The sequence below is a fragment of the Manis pentadactyla genome, chromosome 8 (genome assembly GCF_030020395.1).
Source record: "Manis pentadactyla isolate mManPen7 chromosome 8, mManPen7.hap1, whole genome shotgun sequence".
Lineage (NCBI taxonomy): Eukaryota > Metazoa > Chordata > Mammalia > Pholidota > Manidae > Manis > Manis pentadactyla.
This window is the reverse complement of record NC_080026.1, coordinates 113934811-113960372: the sequence shown is the minus strand read 5'-3', so window position 1 is coordinate 113960372 and position 25562 is coordinate 113934811. Positions and strand designations below refer to the sequence as shown.

The window sequence follows — 25562 nt, the reverse complement described above, 5'->3', positions numbered from 1 at the left end:
TCTACCCTGACCACCCAACCTGGGCACAAGAGGGAAGAGCACACACTCTGGGCAATCCCTCTGGACCCCCGGGACGCAGACCCAGGGCCAGGGTGTCCATGGAGGGATGGAAGAAGGAAGGGGGCCCGAAATCTTATAAAGCAGACCCCTCCTGAGTTATCCTTCGGAGTTCCCTGTGTTAAGTCTGCTGGAAAAAGGTACCCAGCTAGGGGCAGGGTGGGACACACCCCAGAAACTGCCACCCAACAAGGATTCACTGAGCCCACGCCAGCTCCTCCAGGGTCTGAGCCCTGATACAGAGGCTGCAAGCCTGCCCCAGCTTGGGGCTTAGAGTGGTAGGTCTGGCACGGACATCATGGAACCGGAGGCACCAGCCTACTTACCGCCAGCAGAGCTGCCCAGAGGTCCAGAGCTGCATGTGCTGAGCAAGGGGTCGGAAAGGCGGCTGCCCAGCGCACTGGGTGAAGTTGGTGTGGAGGCTGGGGAGCAGGAGAGTGATGGGATGCCTCGCTCTGCCAGGATGGTAGAGCCTACAGAAGGGGAAGGAGGGATGCACTAGACATTCACAGGCCTACTGGGAGAAAGCCCCATTTCCACTCCTCCAGCAGGTTCCATGCGCTGTGTCAGGAATGAGATGGACAGGACCCTTGCCTGCAACGAGCTAACTCTCCAGGGAGCCTCTTGGGGCTGCCCTCAAATCCCCTCCTCTGGGCAGCCTTGACCCTACACCCTGCCACACACACCACAAACATGTGACTAAACCACCATACAGCCTGGGATATTATTTGTTCTTTGCCCAGGAATATCTTTGCTTCCCCAGTTAAACCATGAGCTTCCTGAGAGCAGGAAATCTTACTCACCTGTGACTCTTCCACAGGCCTTAACATAATTCCGTACACACACACTGCTCAGTGAAGTCTTTTTCATTATGTTATTCTAATTTATTTAATAGTCACTACTTCTAAGAATATTCTTTAGATGTCCACAGGATTTCTTTTCTTAGTTTTCAAGTTATTATCTCCTTTCAGAAACGCACCCCTCCTATTTGCTTTTCTTGCCTTGTTGTGCTGGCTAGCATTTTCGGCACAATACTGGAAGGCATCCCTATCATATTCCTGACTAACCAGAATGCTTCTAGTGTTTTACCATTAAGTATGATATCAGCTGTAGTCTGGGAGTGAAGGAAATATCCTTCCATTCTTACTGCACTTAGGCCTTTAACAAAGCAGAGCATGCCTCCATAAGGTAAATAGTTACTCTTCATACATTGTCACCAGTTTGGGTTTGTCTTTCCTTTGAGGTCAGGATACCCTAACACCAATTTGCCCATTGAGGTGCCCAATTCTCCAAACAGCTCAGGAGCACTCAAACTGTTTAGCATATATTGAATTCTGGATGATTATTCTTCAGGGTCCACCTCAGCCCACTTACCACGGTATCTTGGGACATCTTAGTCCTGGGGATTTTTTGTTTGTTGTTTTTTAAGCTTCTCCTTTGCTCTAGTCTAGTAAGCCTAGAAACCACATTGGAAAGCTACTTATCTATTAATAGATGGTGCTGAGGTAAGAGAATACCATGCTTTTCTGTGATTTCCTTTGTCTCAGGAGCAGGGTCTCCTGGTGAATGTAGCCAGATATCTTTTTACCTCAGCCTGATTTTTATTTCTGCATCTCAATCTGATTTTTTATTCCATCCTGAATTTTCACCCCGACTTCTTTCCTTCCTGATATCTTTTCATCTAACTTGGTTTATTTTCATTACTTCCTGATTTATCTTCCCTCAATCCCACTTCTTAACATCCCAACCTCATTTCTTTTCATCCTTTTTTAAATTTATTTTTCACTCCATCTTCATTTGGTCTCTTTCCAAAGTAGAAAGTCCCCACTGATTTTACCTGATTTCACAAACCCTCACAATCATCAAGAGCATTACATACACAAATATACATGCATTTACTCACTCACATGTGCCTATAAACAGTATGCCAATTTTATAGTAAAACTCATGCTAACTCACATATACCCATTCTCTTGTCTATGAAACCTCCTGGGGTGAGGTCTAGGCTAGGGGCTGTGAGGCCAAGGGGTTTCCAAACTTGTCTAAGCAAATTTGCTAAAAATAAATAAATAAATCAAATGCCCAGGACCTATCCAAGGTCTACAGAAATGAAATCTCGGTTATCCAAATGAGTCTACCAAAACCCGGGCTACCGTAGCTGGTTAGCAGGCCAGCACATGGAAAGCAGGAATCCCTGCTCCCTCTGGGGTAACAGAGGTCCCAGGAGATGCTTTGTGATAGAAAGCATCTGGTCAAATTAGTCTGGAAAAGCTGTATAACATAATCACCACCACCCACTCCTTGAAGATCCATACTGCATATTAAAGACTCTGAGAAGTTATACAATAAAGGATCTTTAAACTCAATTATTTCTTAAACTTTTTTGACCCAAGGACACTTTTTCCATGGACAGCTATCCTGAAGAACACTGTGGGAAACAGGACTTAACACAAGCCCACATTCCCCAGTCTATTCACTCTGTCCATTCAAACCCAGGAAAGGAAGGCCACGACCTCTGGCAGCCCCATTTCCTCCAAGGCCCTCTGCTCAGGAACTCTCCCCAGGCCGCCGACCCAGGCACTACCCTGCACATGGTATACAGTATGGCTACTGACATACCAACCTTTCTTATTTAAACACACAACTGTCCTTCGAGGCAGAGGCTTTTATTCCCATTTGGAGAAATGGAAAGTGAGCTTCAAAATGTTAACTGATGGTAGAAACAATCCTTTTCTCATATTTAAGTGGCCACAGGGTGTGTGTATCTGGGCTGTGGGGATGTGGGTTAATGAGGTTCTGATAATGACACTCAATGACCCACAGTTACCCCTCCCCAGTGTGCGTCTGGCGAGCTTTGAAGCCCGGGGAGTAGCCGATCAGTCCCGCCCAGAACTTATTTCAGCGTCTGTGATGCCTTGGCAAGACCACGTGAGGGGTTGGGGTGGGATGGGGCTTCCCTCTTTTCCCCACTACCTGGATGAGCCCTCCCCTCCGGGAAAGGCACGGGGCTGGGTCTGGAGAACGGCAGCTGGGGCGCGCGTCGTCGGGGGCACTCACCAAGGATGCGGATCTGCGTGACGGCCCCGTGCAGGCCGAAGAGCATCCAGAGCGGCTGGGAGGCGTCCACGCACAGCTGCATGCCCGCGGCGGCGCCGTTGTGGCTGAGGTGTAGCTCGCCCTCGGCGTTGACCACCAGGCCCAGGATGTCGCCGCTGTGCAGGGGCCCGGGCACGCGGCACACGGCCCAGAACTCCTTGCGGTCCGCCAGGGCCTCGGGGCTGAAGGGCAGGTCCGCCGGCCGCAGCGTGCCGGGGTCGCACGTGGTGACGCCGAAGGAGAGCGCGCCGGGCCGCGCGCCGCTAGAGCGCGTGACCTTGACGAAGATGGTCTCGGACACGCGCACCGGCCGGCTGGTGAAGACGAGCGCGCGCTCGTCGCGCCCGTGCTCCAGGCGCGCCACCGTCTGCTCGTCCAGGATCCGGACGTGCGCGCCGGCGCGCAGCGCGTGGAAGCGCAGGTCGCCGTCGAGCTGCGCGGGTAGCGCGCAGCTGTGCTGCGAGTTCAGCGAGTTCTGCGGGATGGGGCAGCCGGCGGCCGGGGCGGTCTCGTCGCCATCGGCGCCCGGCACGTTGAGGTCACACAGGCTGACGGAGAGGCGCGCCTCGTCGGCCTCGCGCCGCAGCGACGGCCGCCGCAGGGCGGTGAAGGAGCGCGGCCGCAGGCAGTCCGGGAGCACCAGCTCGCTGTCTGCAGCCAGGGAGAGAGACAGAGCTACCCTCACCCGGCCACACCGGGGTCAGGCCCACCGGGGTCAGGCCCCATCGCCAGTGCGCTTCCTCCCACGGGCCTTTAAAGTTATGCACCATTAAAATACTGGATTTTAATGGCATGTAATATGCTTAGGACATACTGTAACGGGCAAAATCGGGAAACAAATTGTGCGGGACGTCTAGTTATTTGGTTGGCTGGAAGGAAGGACACCAAAGATAAAAACATTATTGCTTCTAAATGGTATGCTTATAAAAGTTGTTTTGTTTGTTTAAATTTAACTTCTAGGACTCTCCCTCTTTACCCCAGCAGCTAGAACAGCGCCGAGCACTTCGCAGACAAGCAGTAAATATTTGTTGAATGCAATGCTTACATCCTACCGGCAGGCCAGAGGAAACCCCTCCCCAGAACAACACTGCATCAATCGTCCCGTCTTGTCCTAACAATCACCTTTTGAGGTCGTCATTGCCGTATAAGGACACTGCGGCTGACAGTAAATTTATCCAAGCTATCCTTTTGAAAGTGACTTAACTGGAAATCAAACCCTTTCTCTTTTTAATCATAGAAGCAATACAGACAAAAGAAAGCATAATGACCTGTCAGCCCACCATCCAGAGAAAAATACTATTAATATTTGGATGTATGACCTTGCAGCCTTTTTTTTTCAGCATATTTTTTAGTTACTTTTTTTAAATACAAAAATGGAATCATGCTGAATAATAAATGCCAGTCGTTTTGAACATTTTATGTATAATGAATCCCCTTGAAAATGTGATAATTTTGACCTATCTCCCAGAAAAATGCATATTCTCCCTAAATTCTGTGGATAATTTCAGGGTATCCATGAATCACATAAAGCCATCCATGGGCATAGACTCCAGGCTAAGAACCCCGCTATACAGATTTCTTTTTCAAAACTAGCTTTTCCAGTCACTATGTCCTAAACCTCTTTACACACTAGTAACAGTGTTTCTAACCATAGTTTTTCAATGTCATGTTCTGTCCTGCTTTATGGAGTCCTATAATTTATAATAAAAGTCATCAGGTTAATAATAAATTAACCCTGCATTTCATCTTTAAAGCATCCCATGGATTGGTTCCTATTGTACAGATAAAGCTTAGAGATGTTACATGACAGGCACCAAGTGGCAGACCCAAGCAAGACTGAAGCAAGGTCTGCCCAGCTCCCAGTGCCACAGTCTTTGCTTTCAGGCCCTCCTTATTTATTGAACTTCTGTGGGGGTCAAAGTCCCCAAGTTTGGAGGCCACATCATGGGCCAATCCCTCCTCAGGAGCCTTTTCTCTGAGCCACCCCAGGGAGGAATCTGTGCTTTCTCCCTTGGAACTGGGTAAGAATGGCTGGGGTGCTCAGTGTGAGAGCAAAGCTCAAGGGACTACACTGGTACCGGCAGCAGAAGTCAGAATTCAGCTCAAGCTTAAACTAGAAGTGGTCCCTAAAGCCTCCCTGGCTTTGTTCTACCTCAGACCCCTGCCTTCCAGGAACAGTGTTGTTTGGGCCGGGCAAGGACAGGGTGCTGGGCCCTGCCCCCAAGTCCCTGCCTCTCCAGAGAAGCCTCTTGGGACCTGGCTGGTTGGGATTTCCCAGCATCACGCATGGCAAGGAGAAGGGAGCCAACCAGAAAATGCGATTATTCCAGGGAATTGACTCTGTGACAGCAATGGTGCAGAGAGGCTGGCAGGGCTGTGGAGAGGCAGAGGAGGGCCCAAGCAAGCGGGATGGGGGCGGGGCATGAGAGACAAAAATGGGGACCTGAGGAGGACTGTGGGCTGACCTAGAGCCCGGGGAACAGCCCTTGCTCGCCCGCTGCTCAGGGGTTCCAGGCACCACCCCTGAGGACTCCAGAGGACAACAGGGTGAGAAGAAGCAAGTGGCTCAGAGAAGCCCCACCAGAGCCTACAGCAACAGGGCTGCCACAGGGCCCACGCACATACGCATCCCCCACTCCTCTCCCACCCCTCCCGCACCATTCAGAGCAACCAGGCCAGAGCCCACGGACCTGGGCAGAGGCTCAGAACAGATTTCTGCATGGGGCTGGATCTCTGCACCCTCGGGAGTCCTCTCCTACCTGAATATGCCCACCACTGGGTACTTACTGCCTCCCAAGCAACCCGGGCCACTGTTGAGCTGCTGTCATTCAAAGTGTTTCCTGCTCTTAAACTGAAATCTATCTCCCTGTATTTAAAACAACTGCCCCTGGTGCTGCCTCACAGCCCCATACTGAAGACAGTTCTCCTCAGGGAATACTCAGACTCTCACATACCTTCCCACCACTTAGACAATGAACAGAACCCAATTCAGTACCTCAGATATACCCTGACCAGCTCAAGACACACTGGCCCTTGATACTCACACTATGCTTCTGATAATGCGACCCAAGAGTATTTTAAGATTTTTAGTAACCAAAATTAATATATTGGCAGGCATATTAGGAGCATAATTGAGTGCAAGGACTTTGAAGCCATCATCCTGGGTTCAAATCCTGGCTCTGCCATTTCCTGGCTGTATGACCTTGGCCAAATACCTTAACCTCTCTGGGCCTCTCTTCTTCAACAAGTGAAATCAGCATTTACTGATTTGTATAAAAATCTCAATTTTAATACTCCCTTTGGAAGGAATGCTGTGAAGATGAACTGGAATAAGGTATGTAGATCACTTGGCACAAAATAATCACTAGGTTAACATGAGCCATTGTTAGCATGCTTAGCAGGAAGTGCGGGGACTTTGGGGTGACAGAGGCCTGGGTTTAAATGTCCCATCCAGCACTTTGATGATGGCCTGTAGGTAAGCAACTTTCCTCCCAGCCTCAGATCACTCACCCAGAGAACACAGGTTATAATACAGGCATGCCTCATTTTACTGCACTTGGCAGATTCTGCATTTTTTACAAATTAAAGGTTTGTGGCAACCCTGCATCAAGCAAGCCCAGTGACACCATTTTCCAACAGCATTTGCTCATTCATGTCTCGGTGTCACATTTTGGTAATTTGTGCCATATTTCCAAATTTTTCTTTCACTGTATTTGTTATGGTGATCTGTGATCAGCAATCATAGCTCACTGAGAGCTCAGATGACGGTTAACATTTTTATTAGTAAAGTTATTTTTTAATTAAGGAATGTACTTTTTTTAGACATAATGCTATTGCACACTTAAAAGACTACAGTATAGTATCAACATAACCTTTATAGGCATGGGGAAACCAAAACATTCATTTGACATGCTTTATTGCAATATTTGCTTTATTGCAGTGGGTTGGAACCAAATGGCAGTATCTCCAAGGTGTGCCCACACCTGCCTTGCAATGTTATTACAGGCATCAGAGGTAGAGTGGGAAGCCCTGGGACCTGGGTACTTGATGACTTCAGATATTAGTACTTGCTCTTGAGTTTGTCCACCAAAGTCATGTCCACCTCCACTCAGGCAATTGACTTTTTGAACCTTAATTTAGGACTTTCCATCAGTCATGATGGGCACCCAGGACATATTCATAGAATGACATCACTGATTAAAAATCCAGAAGGAGAAGCTTACAAAGTGGAGATTAGAGAAGAAAGAAGAGAAAGAGAAACAGTGGTGGGTGGAGAGAGAGTAGACAGGGTAGGAAAATGACCCCTTTGGCCTTGCTTGAAATATTGCAGGATTTGGGAGAGGAGGTACAGGAGATGCTGGGAAACAACTAAAAATGGAATCCCTGGGGCCAGTGCCCAGCCCAAGTATGTCTTCTTTCCCATCCCCTCCACCCCTCAGGGTCAGGAGCAGCTACAGGCTGCCAACAAGCTCCAAAATAACCATCCCATCGGTTTTCCCAGCTGCCTGGGAGCCCTGAAATAGATGAAACTTGAGATGGAGCTGCTGGTCAGAGCGCCCTCCACAGAAGGGGCAGCAAAGGTCACAGCTGAGTGATCTGACATCAAGTAGGAGGCCAGGGAAGGGTCCAGGCCCGCAAAGTCATGAGAGACCTTGGGATCAACCCCAGCCCAGGGGTGACCCCCACATTTGGAAGTAACAACTTATGTAATCTCTGTCTGGGACACACTACAGCCGCCCACATTTGAGGTGTTTATGATGGGGGAAGGGGTGGCGCAAGGCCACAGGAGAAGCTGCTAAGCTGTCTCCTCTCTCATGTCCCCTCTTTCAGGATGGAATTTGTCAGTCTTCAGCTCCTGCCTAATCTGGTGCCTGAGGGTGGCTCTGCAGATACCTGGGTCTGAGGCAGAAACAACCAGGCTCATAGTGGCATTCAGGGTGCCCACTCACTGACCTACTGTGTACCCAGCCCTAGGGAGGGGTTAAGGAGAGAGGGAGAAGCCAGGATTTGGGCCCTGGGAAGCTAGCAGCCTATGGAAGGATCAAAGCTTGGAGGCATGAAAATCTTTGAATACAATTTCATTACAAAATTCTTAGCATTTCAGATTAGACCCTGACCTTAGAGGAGAAAAAGAAATCCATTTATCTCTGCCAAGTTTTCACCCAGCGTTGGCTAGAATACCCCTGGGGACAAGAAGTTCACCACCTCCCAAGGCTCTCTACCCCATATCTGTAAACAACTATAACTGTTATCTCCTGGCCGGGATCCATATGTGTCCTTTATCCACTCCATGGGGGCTCTGCTGAGCCTTCTCTTCTTTAGGACAAATATCCCTTTTAGGATAATGCTTTCCAAATAAGGCTGAGGTCTCCTTCCTGTTTCAGAATAACTCAGACATGGCATCTTAGGGGAAACACGATTTGACCTGGGCACTGAAGGACAAGAGGGTCTGGACTGACAGAAGTGAGAAGCACTCGGGTTGGAAAACTGCATCAGCAAATGCCTGGAGAACAGTCAGAGCAAGGCTAGTGGGAAGAAACGAGGGGAGAAAAGGAGAGGGCCAGGCTGAGGCCCCCAGGGCCAGCTGCTGCCCAGAGACCCACTGGGCCCTCCGTGCATTGCCAACCAGTACAGGGTAACCAACAGGACCTGCGCACCAGAGCAGGAGGCCTCCAAGCAGTGAGGGCTCCTTTGAAGCAGGGCCTGCCATCAGCCAGTCTTGTTTGTTTAGATTCTCACATCCGGAGTGCTGGATAATCTTTAACCACGGGTCAGCCTGCAGCGGCCAGCCAGCTGACGGGTATCTGCCAGCCCCTGTTTGGAAGGCACTGCCAGCTCATTTACTGTCTCCATAAACATACTCCTGCTGGCCCACATCTGTCTTGGGGTGGGGGAAGGAGTCAGGAGGACAAATGCATGGCTTGAACAAGCAAGGGGTTTCTCCAACCCTCCGTACAGCACTCCAAAACCCGCACTAGGCTCTAAGCCTCTACCCTTCCCATACAAACCCCACCATGGGAAAGCTAAGAGAAACAAACGACACTTTCTGAGGCTCTCAGAGGGAAAGGCAAAATGTCCCATAATCATCTGGAGTCACAGACTCTTAGATTTATAGACTCTTCAAGCCACAGGATTCTTAGACATAGATTCTCAGAGTCATCTAGTGTTTCTCAAACATTTTTTTAAGCAGTAGAATTATTTTGTCCAGCAGAAACAAAAGCTCTGACTGAAGTCTAAGAGATGGCCACAGAGCCCTGCCAACTCAGCCACCTCAGAGATGCCTCTTTGGAACCCCAGTGTTCCAAGGAACACAGCTGGAGAACCACAGATCTTACTCCAACAGACAATTTAGACAGCATGGTTTGACCTTCATCCAGATACAAGGTCTTGGTTGTAAGGTTTCCTCTTCCAGTGAGAGGACCGGCTTGGGGATTTGTCTATTTGTCGTATTTTTCCATTTGTTTTTCCTTTTTAACCTAAAAACAATAGGCTCTTGCCATTTGTTTAAACACTTTTCATACCCATGAGCCCCACAGACTCTCTGTGAGGTAACTGGCACGTGTATAATTATGCCCAAAGAATAGATGATGCGTGTGAGGCCCACAGAAGCTGAGAGGCTTGCCCAAAGCTAGTGAATGGCCAGTTTAGTTTTGATTCAGTCCAGTCTCCTACTTCTGAAATGAAGGCTTTGCCTGCAACACTGCAAAGCCCCAGCTCACCCTGGCCCACCCCAGACTCCCCAGGTTTCTCCAAAGTCCCCAGAGCTATATCTTGGGCCAAAGAGATACTAGGTAGAAACAGGAAACTGCCATTTCTGGACATTAGAAACAGCTCAATATTGACAGTTCTAAGGGGTTGCACTATATATATATATATCTATATTCATTCTGGTAGAAAACTAAAGCACACCATGAGCAACAGAACCAGACAAAGCCCTCAGGAGACTTCAGGAAACTATAAGGCAGGCAAATGCCTCTTTACTGCTGAATCAGGATGCTGGGTGCCCCACTGCCCCTCTTCCAGGTACCAACCCTGCTGGGTCCCTGGTGCCCTATATGTGCCCAACATGTGTTGACTGATCCCCGATGCCCTGAGCTCTGGTAAGCTCTATTCTGGAAGACATAGGAAGGCCATGGCCCTCCATCTTGAGGGGTATCCAGACTTACTAGGGAGACCAGATGGACTCATATTTAGAGAAGCTGAGAAGTAATATAGCCCATGCTCCTGGGGTCAAGTTCCAGCTCCACCAAGCTGTGTGACCTTTGGCAAGTTATCAGATCTCTCTGAGCCTGTTTCCTTACCTGCAAAACAGGTACAATAACTTTCTTTATAATATATACAAAAAGGGGTTCTGGATTCAAGATGACTGCATGAGAGGTGAGACAGAGAACTCCTCCCCAAACCACAGATAGTGTGAAAATATACAACTAACCCTAAAACAGCAACAGGAAAGAAGGCTGAACCAGACTGCATACAGACCTCATGAACAGAGCAGACCTCACAAAACAGGGTAATGTACAAAAGCCTTGATCCAGTGGGACCTGAGCCGTTCCCCCACCCCAGCTCACTGGTGGGAGGAAGAAAAATGGAGTGGGGGAGGGGGTGGAAGCCTGGGACTGCTGAACACCTGGCCCTGGAGGTCTGCTTTGTGAGCAGAAACCTACATTGTGTGGTGCTCTGGAGGATGGGGAGCTGGGACAGGTGGAGTGCTTGAGAGACAGATTCCGGCCATTTGTGGAGGACAGGATCCACACCCAGCCACTCTGGGATAAGGGAAAGACAGGATGTCTGACAGGCTCCCTAGCAGTGAGAGGGCTGCAGAAGGGGTGGGGTTTGCAAGGAGCTTGCTGCGTGGGAGAAGAGACAGGGGGACAAGGTTGTCTGGGTGCAGTCTGCCCAGCAGTTTGGGAACTTTGGGAAGCCTCAGGCGCTCCATCCCCCTGGTTGGCTACTCAGCTCTGAGGCCCCCCATGTGATATGCAGCCTGACGAGCCTTCCTCCTGGCCTGACAGCACCAGCTCACAAACCAGCAGTCACTACTCTGGCATCAGGCCAGCCAGAGGGGAGGCCTCACCTACAACAGCTAGAGATGCAAAGCACAGAGGTCTACAACTCTGTACTCAGCCCACAGGAGATAGGCAGGGCAGACAGGAATCAGGAAACAGATCTCTCCTCACCCCAGGCACCAGCTCTGCTACCCTATGACCCCCAACCTCACTCTAGAGAATGAGAAGCTCCAGAGACTGGAGCTTCTGGGCACTAGTGGGCACCACACAGAAATATGAAACATCAAAAGAACATGGTTCAGACCAAAATCTCACAAACCCCAGAAAAAGGGCCAAATAAAACAGAACCCACCAATCTTCCTGAAAGAGAGTTCAAAATAAAAATCATAAACATGCTTACAGAGGTACAGAAAAATATTCAAGAACTCAGGAACAATTTTAAGACACAGATTCAATTGTTCAGAAATTCCATATCTGAAATGAAACATACAATGGAGGGATTTAAAAGTAGTGGAAGAGATGGTAAATAGAATAGAAATTAGAGAAGAGGAATACAAAGAAGCTGAGGCACAGAGAGGAAAAAGAATCTCTAAGAATGAAAGAATATTGAGAGAACAGTGTGACCAATCCAAATAGAACAATATTTGCATAATAGGGGTACCAGAAGAAGAAAGAGAGAGAGAGAGAAAAAGGGATAGAAAGTGTCATTGAGGAGGTAATTGCTGAAAACTTCCCCAATCTGCGGAAGGAGATAATCTCTCAAGCCATCGAGATGCACAGATCTCCCAACACAAGGGATCCAAGGAAGACAACATCAAGACATATAATAATTAAAATGGCAAAGATAAAGGATAAAGACAGACTTTTAAAAGCAGCTAGAGAGAGAAAAAAGATCACATATAAAAGAAAACACATCAGGCTATCATCAGATTTCTCAACAGAGACCTTACAGGCCAGAAGGGAGTGGCATGATATATTTAATGCAATGAAGCAGAAGGGCCTCGAACCAAGAATACTCTACCTGGCAACATTATCATTTAAATTTGAAGGAGGATTAAACAATTTTCAGATAAGCAAAAGCTGAGAGAATTTGCCTCCCACAAACTACCTCCACAGTGCTTTTTGGAGGGATTCCTACAGATGGAAGTATTCCTAAGACTAAATAGATGTCACCCTAGGGACAAAGAGTACAGAATATGATTCATAACATACAAAGAATGGAGGAGGAAGAAAAAGGAGAAGAAAAAAAAGAATCTTTAGGTTATGTTGTAACAGCATATGAAGTGAGGTAAATTAGACTGTTAGATAGTAAGGAATTACCCTTGAACCTTTGGTAGCCACAAATCTAAAGCCTGCCATGGCAATAAGTACATACCTATTGATAATTACCCTAAATGTAAATGGCCTGAATGCACCAATCAAAAGACATAGGGTAACTGAATGGATTAAAAAACGAGACCCATCTACAAGCTGCCTACAAGAGACTCACTTCAAACCCAAAGACATACACAGACTGAAAGTAAAGGGATGGAAAAAGATATTTCATGCAACTAATAGGGAAAAAAGGCAGGAGTTGCAGTACTTGTTTAAGACAAAATAGACTTCAAAACAAAGAAAGTCACAAGAGACAAAGAAGGACATTATATAATGATAAAGGGGTCAGTCCAACAAGAGGATATAACTATTATAAATATCTATGCACCCAACACAGGATCACCTACATATGTGAAACAAATACTAACAGAATTAAAGGGGAAAATAGAATGCAGTACATTCATTTTAGGAGACTTCAACACACCACTCACTCCAAAGGACAGACCAACCAGACAAAAAATGAATAAAGAGACAGAGGCACTGAACAACATATTAGAACAGATGGACCTAACAGACATCTACAGAACACTCCATCCAAAAGCAACAGGATACACACTCTTCTCAAGTGCACATGGAACATTTTCAAGAATAAATCATATACTAGGCCACAAAAACAGCCTCAGTAAATTCAAAAAGATTGAAATTGTACCAACCAGCTTCTCAGATCACAAAGGGATGAAACTAGAAATAAATTACACAAAGAAAATGAAAAAGCCCACAAACACATGGAGGCTTAATAACATGATCCTAAATAATCAATGGATCAATGACCAAATAAAAACAGAGATCAGGCAATATATGGAGACAAATGACAACAATAATTCAACACTGCAAAATCTGTGGGATGCAGCAAAGGCCATGTTAAGAGGGAAATATATTGCAATACAGGCCAACCTCAGGAAAGAAGAACAATCCCAACTGAAGAGTCTAAACTCACAATTAATGAAACTAGAAAAGGAAGGAACAAATGAGGTCCAAAATCAGTAGAAGGAGGGACATAATAAAGATTAAAGCAGAAATAAATAGAGAAGAATAAAACAGTAGAAAGAATCAATGAAAACAGGAGCTGGTTGTTTGAGAAAATAAACAAAATAGATAAACCTCTAGTGAGACTTATCAAGAAAAAAAGAGTCTACACACATAAACAGAATCAGAAATGAGAAAGGAAAAATCACTACAGACACCACAGAAATACAAAGAATTATGAAAGAATACTATGAAAAATTATATGCTAACAAACTGGATAACCTAGAAGAAATGGACAACTTTCTAGAAAAATACAACCTTCCAAGGCTAACCCAGAAAGAAACAGAAAATCTGAATAGACCAATTACCAGCAAAGAAATCTAATTGGTAATCAAAATCTACCTAAGAACAAAATCCCTCTACCAGATGGTTTCACTGCTGAATTTTATCAAACATTTAGTGAAGACCTAATACCCATCCTCCTTAAAGTTTCCAAAAAGTAAAAGAGGAAGGAATACTCCCAAACTCATTCTATGAGGCCAAAATCACTCTAATACCAAAACCAGGCAAAGACACCACAAAAAAAGAAAATTACAGACCAATATCCCTGATGAACATAGATGCAAAAATACTAAAGAAAATATTAGCAAACCAAATTCAAAAATACGTCAAAAAGATCATCCATCATGATCCAGTGGGATTCATCCCAGGAATGCAAGGATAGTACAACATTCGAAAATCCATCAACATCATCCATTATTTCAACAAAAGGAGAACAAAACCACATGATCATCTCCATAGATGCTGAAAAAGCTTTTGACAAAATTCAAAATCCATTCATGATAAAAACTCTCAACAAAATGGGTATACAGGGCAAGTACCTCAACATAATAAAAGCCATATATGACAAACCCACAGCCAACATTATACTTAATAGCGAGAAGCTGAAAGCTTTTCCTTTAAGATTGGGAACAAGACAAGGATGCCCACTTTCCCCACTTTTATTCAACATAGTACTGGAGGTCCTAGCCACATCAATCTGACAACACAAAGAAATAAAAGGCATCCAGATTGGCAAGGAAGAAGTTAAACTGTCACTGTTTGCAGATGACATGATATTGTACATAGAAATCCCTAAAGACTCCACTCCAAAACTACTAGAACTGATATCAGAATACAGAAGTTTCAGGATACAAAATTAACACACAGAAATCTGTTGCTTTCCTATACACTAACGATGAACTAGCAGAAAGAGAAATCAGGAAAACAATTCTATTCACAATTGCATCCAAAAGAATAAAATACCTAGAAATAAACCTAACCAAGGAAGTGAAAGGCTTATACTCTGAAAACTACAAGATACTCATGAGAGAAATTAAAGAAGATACCAATAAATGGAAACACATCCCGTGCTCATGGATAGGAAGAATTAATATTGTCAAAATGGCCAGCCTGCCTAAAGCAATCTACAGATTCAATGCAATCCCTATCAAAATACCAACAGCATTCTTCAATGAACTAGAACAAATAGTTCTAAAATTCATATGGAACCACAAAGGACCCCGAATAGCCAAAGCAATCCTGAGAAGGAAGAATAAAGCTGGGGAAATTACACTCCCTGACTTCAAGCTCTACTACAAAGCCACAGTAATCAAGACAATTTGGTATTGGCACAAGAACAGACCCATGGACCAATGGAACAGACTAAAGAGCCTAGATATAAACCCAAGAATTTATACTCAATTAATATATGACAAAGGAGCCATGGACATACAATGGCGAAATGACAGTCCCTTCAACAGATGGTGCTGGCAAAACTGGACAGCTACATGTAAGAGAATGAAACTGGATCACTGTCTAACCCCATACACAAAAGTAAACTCAAAAAGGATCAAAGACCTGAATGTAAGTCATGAAACCATAAAACTCTTAGAAAAAAACATAGGCAAAAATCTCTTGGACATAAACATGAACAACTTCTTCATGAACATATCTCCCTGGGCAAGGGAAACAAAAGAAAAATGAACAAGTGGGACTATATCAAACTGAAAAGCTTCTGTACAGCAAAGGACACCATCAATAGAACAAAAAGACATCCTACAGTATGGGAGAATATATTCATAAATGACATATCCAATAAAGGGCTGACATCCAAATTATATAAAGAGCTCACACACCTGAACAAACAGAAAAGCAAATAACCCAATTAAAAAATGGGCAGAGGAGCTTAACAGACACTTCTCCAAAGAAGAAATTCAAGTGGCCAACAGGCACATGAAAAGATACTCCACATCACTAATCATCAGAGAAATGCAATTTAAAACCACAGTGAGATATCACCTCACACCAGTAAGGATGGCCAACATCCACAAGACAAACAACAATAAATATTGATGAGGATGTGGAGAAAGTGGAACCCTCCTACACTGCTGGTGGGAGTGTAAATTAGTTCAACAATTGTGGAAAGCAGTATGGAGGTTCCTTAAAAAACTCAAAATAGAAATACCATTTGACCCAGAAATTCCACTCCTAGGAATTTACCCTAAGAATGCAGCAGCCCAGTTTGAAAGACATATGCACTCCTATGTTTATTGCAGCACTATTTACAATAGCCAAGAAATGGAAGCAACCTAGTGTCCATCAGTAGATGAATGGATAAAGAAGATGTGGTACATATACACAATGGAATATTATTCAGCCATAAGAAGAAAACAAATCCTACCATTTGCAGCAACATGGATAGAGCTAGAGGGTATTAGGCTAAGTGAAATAAGCCAGGTGGAGAAAGACAAGTATCAAATGATTTCACTCATTTGTGAAGTATAAGAACAAAGAAAAACTGAAGGAACAAAACAGCAGCAGACTCACAGAACCCAAGAATGGACTAACAGTTACCAAAGGGAAAGGAACTGGGGAAGTTGGGTAGGAAGGGAGGGATAAGGGGGGAAAAGGGGTATTATGATTAGCATACATAATGTAGCACGGGTGGAGGATATGGGGAAGGCAGTATAGCATAGAGAAGACAAGTAGTGATTCTATAGCATCTTACTATGCCGATGGACAGTGACAGTAATGGGGTATGTGGTGGGGACTTGAGAATGGGAGTGCAGTAACCATAATATTGCTCAGTTAATTGTACATTAACAGCAATATATATATATATATATATATATATATATATATATATATATACAAAAAGGATTTATGCTGTCTTCTTAAAGACATTGATAATACATGATGCACAATTGCTAATACCACTTAGACCTACATGTGCTTCAGGTGGTCAGCAGGAGGAAGGGTCATCAAAATTGGGGGGTTGTCAAGGGAAGGCTTCCTGATGGATCAGAGGGTTTGGTATTGGGCCCTGATATGAGTGGCAGAATTCAGGGTTAGCAGAAAGGAAGTGCCAGGAAGAGTATCTGAGGCCAAAGGAACAGCAAGATTTTCTTTCAATCGAGAAATGAAAACTGTCAAAGAGGAAGAAATAATGATCAGCATCCTCAGCTCTTTTCTGCTTCCCAAGGGCTCAGCTCAGACTCCTTAAACTAATATTTCCCTCTCAGCCCGTGGCAGCCACAGCTGGAGGTAAATACTGGGTTAGCCTGGGAAGCAGAAGCCCCAGAAGGCAGTGTGGCCCTCAGCCAGCCAGGGCAGCTCATGCTCTCTGAGCTGCCACCCCAAAGCATTCCCTGGCTGGGGGACTGACCTAGGCCTGCCTTCTGAAATGGGTCCAGCGGCAGGCTGGCTCTCAGCTACCCTGAGAGTCACCGTGTATCTCTTTCCTCAGTAGGCAGGTGGGGTCTTCTACTAAGACCTGGGAACCTTTGCATAGGTTGGGATGATGCAAAATGCATGAGCCCCAACTCGATGCCCTCCTAATACCCTCCTGAACTACCATTTTGATGTGGTAATAAGTCTTCTCACACTGATCTTATGCCTAGATCAGCCTTGGAGATCTGAATTCCAGGGTTGGCCTGACTTCTGATTAGCCAAGAGATTTTGGGCAGGCCCCTCCCCATCTCTGGGCCATGTTGCCTCCTTTTAAAAAACTTTACAGCATAGAAGCTGCCAGAAACATTCTACTCTCATGGCTGTCTCCCCCGTGATGCACGCACACACCCCCCTCTCCATGAGTCACCCTGCCCCTGGTGGAGCTGCCCTCTGACTAGCTGCTAATTCCTCTCCTCTGTGACTGTGCAACCCCTCCTGTCTGGCCTAAATTGTTCCTTCTCAACGAGTCCATTCTTTTCACCTTCCTTGGTTCCTGACCTGAAGCTCATCTCCCACAGGGGCAGTCCTCCTGGACTGCTCCCCAGCTGTACCCCCAACAGTTTCATTCTTCAGCTAAACTCAACTGCAGAACTGGATTTAGGTCACCTCAGAGTAGTTATGTGGTGTGTCCACCAGTGTAAACCCTCTTCAAGAAGAGGGGCTGTCCGGAAGATGACTGGTTAGCCAGAGACGGGTAAGATTCCTCAAGGGAGGAACAACCTAAGACAGGCACAGTCGCAGGGGGGCCATCAGGTGAGAAATTGGGGATCAACAGAGGTGAGGCTTAGAACCTCACTCCCCCTGTTCTGAGAGAAATCTTCTGCATACGTGGATGTTTTATTGCCCTTGTCTAGCTTGGATTAACACAAAGTCTACAGGCACACACCTGATCATCTACATTTGCTCTCTTACAACACTAAACTATGTTTTCTACCTTTATCTTGTATCTACCTACCACTTCAGCATTTTATTAAAAATAATAATAATAAAGAGAGAAATGTAGTATCCACACATAAATCAAGTATAAAAACCAAATGAGTATTCATATTTGAACTGACTGTTTAGAGTTCATAATGCATGAGCAAAACTGAAAGTTTCTGTGATGACTGCCCTTGTACTGTTCACTATGTAACTTATTCACTATGTAAGAATTTGTTCTCCATGTAAGAACTTGTTTGTTATGCCTCAGAAGATTGGAGACTGACGAAAATTAGGCTTGGGGTGGATTAATGATTGTGCATTGAGCATTGACTCCCCTATACAGAATTTTATTGTCGTTAACAATCATTTGATCAATAAATATGAGAGATGCCCTCTCAAAAAAAAAAAAGGACAGACTTCCAATGGTAAAATAAATAAGTAACCGGGATGTAATGTATAGCATAAGGAATATAGTCAAGATAATGTAACAGCTTGGTAGGGTGATAGCTGGAACCTCGAATTATGTATATAAATGTTCTACCACTGTGTTGTACACTTGAAACTAATGTAATGTAATACTGTGCGTCAACTACCCTTCAATAAAAAAATTATTATTATTAAATTTAAAAAAAAAAAGAAGAGGGGCTGGGTTTTCAATTTTTGTGTCTCCCTGCAACCTGCATAGTGCCTGGGCTTTTGTGGGTGCAGAGGGGTGCTCAGAAGCACCCTATAAATGAAACCTTGGCTCTCCAGTTTCTGCCAGGCACCATAGCTGTTCTTGCTAAGCCAACATTTCTGAGAGGAGCATGGAGACCTTGAAAAACTGGGATAGGAGATTATTTTTCCAAGTATTAATCACCCCATAAAACTTGTATTTATTTAGTGGCTAGCAGGTCTTTCTTCCTGGAGATAGGAAGCTGTTATTCTCAGGAATGCCAGCCCAGGCTTGCAGAGCACCCTGAGGGAAGAGCAATCTGCTGAACTCCAGCATAATGGGGTGCCTGGAAGAATTAAAGCAGGCCTGCTGGGTGATAGAACCGGACAGGAGTAGATGCTATAGAACCACTACTTGTCTTCTCTGTGTTGTACAGCCCTCCCCGTGCCCCTGCCACATTATGTCTGTTAATAGTAATGCCCCTTTTTCCCCCTTTTCCCCCCTTGTCCCTCCCTCCCCACCCATCCTCCTCAGTCCCTTTCCCTTTGGTAACTAACTGTTAGTCCATTCTTGAGTTCTGTGCTTCTGCTGCTGTTTTGTTCCTTCAGTTTTTCTTTGTTCTCATACTCCACAGATGAGTGAAATCATTTGATACTTGTCTTTCTCTGCCTGGCTTATTTCACTGAGCATAACACCCTCTAGCTCCATCCATGTTGTTGCAAATGGTAGGATTTGTTTTCTTCTTAGGGCTGAATAATATTCCATTGTGTATATGTACAGGAGTACCAACTTTTTAAATAAGCCCACCCACCATCTCAGATCTAGGTGTCACCTTACCTAGGCTACATGCAAGCATTCTCCAGGGGACACGTCAGCAAGCCACAAGCCCACCTTTTCCCTGACAACTGCCCTCAAAATGCCTGCCAAAAAACTCTGGCCATAAAAAGCCTCTTAGCCTGTAAGGGACACCTTTGTTCTGCTGGCCAGAACAGAGGGGTCCCTCTCAGGTTTAGCAGTAAACCTCCTTGGACTGTTGAGTTCGCATCCCCTCTTCTCCTTTCATCTGGTGCCGAAACCCGAGAGCGAGAGCCGAGAGCAGGAGCTCTTCTGCAGCCTAGGAAGCAGTGGGCAGCGACAGTTTGTCCTGGGCTGACACCTAGATGCTGAGAACCTCCTGTGTCTCATCCCGTTTCCCTTCCCTCCCTCAGCTGACACCCCCTCATGAACTCCAGTCTGGGGCCCATCTTGCTGGACCTCAATGTACACATCCACCACCAGCCACTAATCCATTGCAATTCCCAGGAGGGTAAGATTTTGGCCTCATCTGCTTTCTCTTGGTGCCAAAAGTTGATCTGGTCCCCTTTTTCCTTTTTCCTTTCATCCCTTCCCCTCCTCTCTGTTCTCCAGTTGAGAACACCATTAGGGGACCCCCTGCACTCTGAGTAGGGGGGACGCTTCCTTTCAGTGTGCAGGGAAATCTCGTCCAGCTCCAGGATCCTATGGACTCTGACTGGGAAGCTGATCACAGGGAGATGTCCCGGTGGCCTGTTTTCCAAACCTCAACCACTCTTTCTCACCCTCCCACGATGGGCAATTCTCCCTCAAAAACATCAGGAGACACGCCCCTCAGCTCTCTCCTACATAATCTTTCCCAGTTGGGATTAAAAGGAGACACTAAACCAAAGAAAAAATTGATCTTTTACTCCACTTCCGTGTGGCCCAAGACAAACTTGGTAATGGGTCACACTGGCCAGCTGAAGGCAATTTCTCCAAATTCTCCGAGATATTAATAACCTCCTCCAGAGGACTGGCAAATGGTTAGAGGTTCCCTAAGTTCAAGCTTTCTTCACCCTCCACAAGCAGCCACCCGTTGTTCCTCCCTCTCCTCTCGCCAATGACCTGTCGTTCCTTCTATCACCATGTCTGCTCTGTTTGCTCTATTTTCCAATTAGAGGGAAACAGAGATGTTTACTCTGATGGGATTGTTCTCTGATGGGATCTGCAGTCCCCACTTTACCCTGACCTCCCACTGAGAACCCACCTCTCCGGCGGAGCCTGCAGCCTGCCCAGCAACATAGCCTAAGACCAAAATGTCTTCCTCTGCAGGCAGTTTCTTCTCACAGCTGGAGAGGATGGTTCCTAACTACTTTGGCAGTCTCCCCAGGAAGCTGAACTTCCTATTGTCCCCTGACTCGGCTCCCAGATCTCCGGGAGGATTGCCTGGCCAGAGCACTCTCCCTTATGCCCCTTATGACTCTAAGAGCTCAGGTAAGAGCTGAAAGCCCTCTGAACTTCTCCTCACTGAACAAAAATCCCCTACGCCTGCCCTGACAACACCGCGCACTTACCCCCCTCTTCCCTCCTTCGTTGACGAGCTCGGCCTGGCTGATGACCCTCCAACTTATCGTCCTTCTCCTCCCCAGCAGCCTCAGCAAAGTCCAAATCCCTCCCCACCTTCAGCTTCCCCTGAACACCCTTCCCCTCCTCCTTTCCGCTGAGTTGCACCACCAGCTCCACCGTGCTCCAGCAGCTCGAGTGGTCCCCAGGGCTGAGCCCCAAATCCCCAAGTGGACATACCAACTCAGTATGCCCCTCCCTTGAGTTCTCTACCCTCCAGGCGACCAGACACGTCTAGAGGACCTGGTGGCCCTCATGGCCTTGTCTTCAGTGACCAATTAACAGGGCCTGGATCCCAAGGCTCCCTCCATGGCAACACCAGTGGATCCACAGGAACAATACTGGTGGCTGGAAGTCAGGTTTCTTTTCTGGTCCACATGGGGGCCAGCCTCTCTACACTTACTGAATATTCGGGACCTTTGCTCCCCTCCTCTATCTCAGCTGTTGCAATGACCAGCCCAAACCCCTCCTCTTTATTGTTCTTGGGCCATATTACTTTCTCTCACTCCTTTCTGGTAATCCCCCGCACACTCCTTCTGGGAAGGGATATTCTCCACCGTATGGGGGCATCCTTACACATTCCCTCACTTGCCTCGGAACCCTCCCTCCTTCCCCCAGTCATACCCCCTAAAGAGGCCCTCCCTCACGCTCCTTCCCGGGATTTCGGCACCAAATGTAAGATAAATTCTAGCTGAAATAAGCAGGCGAAGAGAGGCAACAAAGGGCCAGGTAGTTTATTTGAATGCAAATTCCCGGGTGATGTTCTGCAGTCTGGCTATCACAGGCCAGGGAAGTCACACTCAGCAGGGCAGGCAGCGAGTTTTTAAAGAAGGTAGGGGGAGGCAGAGCTTAGATTTACAGTAGTGCGAGCATTGGCTAGCTTAAGGCACATTTTTCAGGTTGGGAGGGGGCAGCAGCTGGGGACTTTGGCACATCATTAGCATCTGACTTGCTCCCCCCAGTGCCTTCAATCTTACAGGCAGTACAGCTTATTAAATCACGAGTTGACCCTATCATTTGGGACACAAAAAACCCTTCTATAGCCTCACACCACCAACCCCTCAAAATAGCCCTGAAAGACTCTACTCGAACTGTCGCAGTTAACCATTAACCCCTTCTTAAGGCCCAAATCCTCATTCCTACCCACTCTGTTAGGCAGAAGAATAGATTTGAGCAGGGTGGAAAGAGAATAAGGTCAGTAAAGCCCACTAGAAGGGAATTAAAGAGCTAACCAGTTAAAACTAGAGAGCCAGAAAAGACTCACAGAGCTAATTAGTTAATCAATTAAAGCTCAAAAGGCCAGGAGCAACTTGGCCTGGAATGTCTGAATATCCCCCAGATAAAAAAAAGTATCCCAGCAGAGCCCATGTCTTCATTGCATCAATTAGATCACGCCATTGTAAGATTCACTTTAGCCTGCTAAAAGGCCCAGCCTATTCTTTAACTTAACCTATATGCTGTTTTTTCCTCCTCCAGCCCCTAATCAAGTAATTTGCAACCTGGGCAAGGGATAAACATCATGATTAATTTAGCAAACAAGCCCGGCTATAAACAGCATAGTAAAAACAGAAAGGATTCCATCTTAAAGCTAAGATTGCATTTTAGAACCCAGGAATTTAAGAAGTAAGATTCTTAACATACTCTTTAGCAAACAGACAATAACTCAGCCCACCTTGGGGGGCAGGGCAGGTGGTCTTGATTAATATGTTCCCAGAGGAAAGCTTCTATCCTGGGAAGGAATCAGAGCAATACATTTCTTGTCTTAAATTAATTTTGCAGAACTACCTGGAGAACTGATAAGAGACTTAATGTCTCATCAAAAATGAACAAGTCTGCATCCCTAGCCCTTTGTCACATTCCCAGACTCACATTCCTGGACGTGGCCAGGGACAGAGTTGAGCTAGGGATGGCTGGACAGCCCAGGGCTCCTTGGGGAACAGAGACACCTGGTTCCCCTTGGCAATAGCAGTCCTTTTCCTTTCAGGTCCTGACTTAGTCATGGATGACACCTCTTCCATTCTGACTCCCCATTAGGGCACATCCTCAAAAATTGAATAAAATTTTTAACATTTTTATCAAGAATAAAAATTTTGTCAAGAATAAAAAATTTAAACTAGACTCCCTAAGACAGAAGAAATTAATCTTCTGCAATACAGCCTGACTTTAAGCAACTGGTGCTGGAATTGTACTTACAAATTATCATTTCCAGGCACCTGGACACACACGGTCACTATCAGTTTGGAGCCTTCATCAGCCTGCTTCATCTGGGGCCGTCTAAACCTTAACCCAGTTATGTAAACCGCTCACCCTTAGAGTTATATTCTTGAAAACTGAGATACTTTTAATCAGATAAGCTAAAAGAAAGAAGCTGATTTCCTTCTGTAATGCCACTTGGCCTCAATACAAACTGCTGAGCAAACTGGCCCCAAAATAAGACCCTTAATTACAACATCATTTTGCAATTGGATATTAGTAACTAGAAAATCTTTGTATCAGTTTTTCTGTCTAATGGATAGTATTGCTAAGCTTGTTTTGTGTCCTGTGAATTTGCCTTAATAACCATCAGGCTGGAGACCCGATGACCAAAGAAATGTGGGTTACACTCCACTTGTGGCCAAATATAGCTGGAGAGAAATGTGAGTTAAACCTCCATTTGTAAGCTGGGTCCTACCAAACAAGCGCTCATGGGAGTTACAGCCTAGAATAATTGGTCATTACATCTCAGTCTATATGGTTATATGTCTAAATGTGTAAATGGAAGATATTTTTCTACCTCTGGATGGTACTGCTAAAAATTAATTGCTTTAAAGATAAGCACTTGTAAAAACTGGGCATTCCAAACTTCAAGAAATTCTGATAGAAGATACTCAGCATTAATGCTAATTTATGTTTAATTAAAACAGACATGTTCTTAAAGTTATCAGCTGCCTAGGTTTACCTAAAGTCATTTAAGTTGACATTATCTGTTCAGTCTTTAACTTAAAGAGAGGCTTGACTTTGTCTAATGTTTGGTGAAGGTTTTGTGAGTAATCTAGCATGGTTGTTAGGAACAGGTAAACTAAATAAGTGTAGTAAGTAAATTTCATAATAAAATTGTGTGTTATGTATACCTAAAAACAGCTTGAGAATCTTTGTGGTAACCTGAAACCTTAAAGTTTTGCTAAGTTAGGTAATAAGTCAAATTAATGAATTAAGTCACTCCCAAATAAGATAAAATAATGAAACATTAATTACTGAATCCACTTTTGGCTTCCTTGTTGTGGAAAGGCTAAAAACAGATTTGGATTTACTAGTAGACATATTTTGTGCTTATTGAGGGATTGTGCTGTAAAGCATGTTTCTAGAAATTATGAAATATGTTCATAAATTTGCCAATCTAAAGAATGCTAGTGTAACAGTTTACAATAGCTTACTTCTCAGTGTTCACTAAAAAAGTTCCTAATGGTTTTAAGTTCCAATTAAACTACTTGGAATAATAAACATCTCTGCATGATAGAAAAAATGTGTGTTTTGATAAGAGAAGGTGTAAAGAATGAAATTTCATTTTATTGAGGGCAAAAGAAGGTAACTTTGTTTTAAAGTACAGCTGTTTATTTAAGGAGGGAGAACTCTGAATGTAAAAAGTGAGTTATAGAAAGTGGAAGAATTTGATAAGGTCATGCTACGTGAGATAAAAACAAATGAGTCTTGATATGAAGTACACAGCAAAATTAGAATTTTGTTTTCTGTTAAAAGGACAAAGTTTTCTTGAACTATTAGTCTGCTCTTAATATTGAAAAATTGTCTTTCAATTTCAAGGGTTTTTCTAATAGTTTTATCAAAATGATTTCTCATGCTTAAGGTCTCAAAGAGTTGTCAAAGTACTTAAGAAAATGAGATCTTAATATTAAAAGAGCTAAAAGCTAAGTTTTGATATGTTACAGAAATACTCAAACATCCTTATATCAACTCTTATAGTAAGCTCTCATCAGATCTTTAACCATTCCCATTTCTAAGTCTTTGGTCATTTATAGTTACTGTTTGACTCTTGAACTAGTAAAGAACTAAATTCAAGCAGAGCAAAGATTAGTTACATAAAAGTAAGTAAACTGAGGAAGATGACTTTAATTTTTATGCAAATGTTGTTCATCTCAAACAGAAAAACAAGTGTCTGTTTTAACCTTTTTCTCTTAAACTAGCTTACAACAGTTTAGTAAATTATACCTTTAAAGCAGAATTGAAATATTTATTTTTCTCTTTCTACCTGATTCCTCCAGAATTTAGAAACTCTCAGTGACTCTTTTCATATTCTATGGTAATATTTTTATTTGCATAAGTTC

At 44.8% G+C, this 25562-nt stretch overlaps 1 protein-coding gene across 3 annotated transcripts in view; it reads right to left on the bottom strand.

Annotated features, from left to right (window-relative positions):
- NEURL1 (neuralized E3 ubiquitin protein ligase 1) overlaps nt 1-25562 on the bottom strand; it is a 93777-nt gene that overhangs the window by 2551 nt on the left and 65664 nt on the right. For all 3 annotated transcript variants that reach the window (XM_036898467.2, XM_036898468.2, XM_036898469.2), the window contains exons 4-5: nt 3115-3804; nt 384-530 (exon numbers count right to left, since the gene is read on the bottom strand). In XM_036898467.2, coding sequence (XP_036754362.1) covers nt 384-530; nt 3115-3804 — 837 coding nt within the window. The remainder of the gene's footprint in view (nt 1-383; nt 531-3114; nt 3805-25562) is intronic.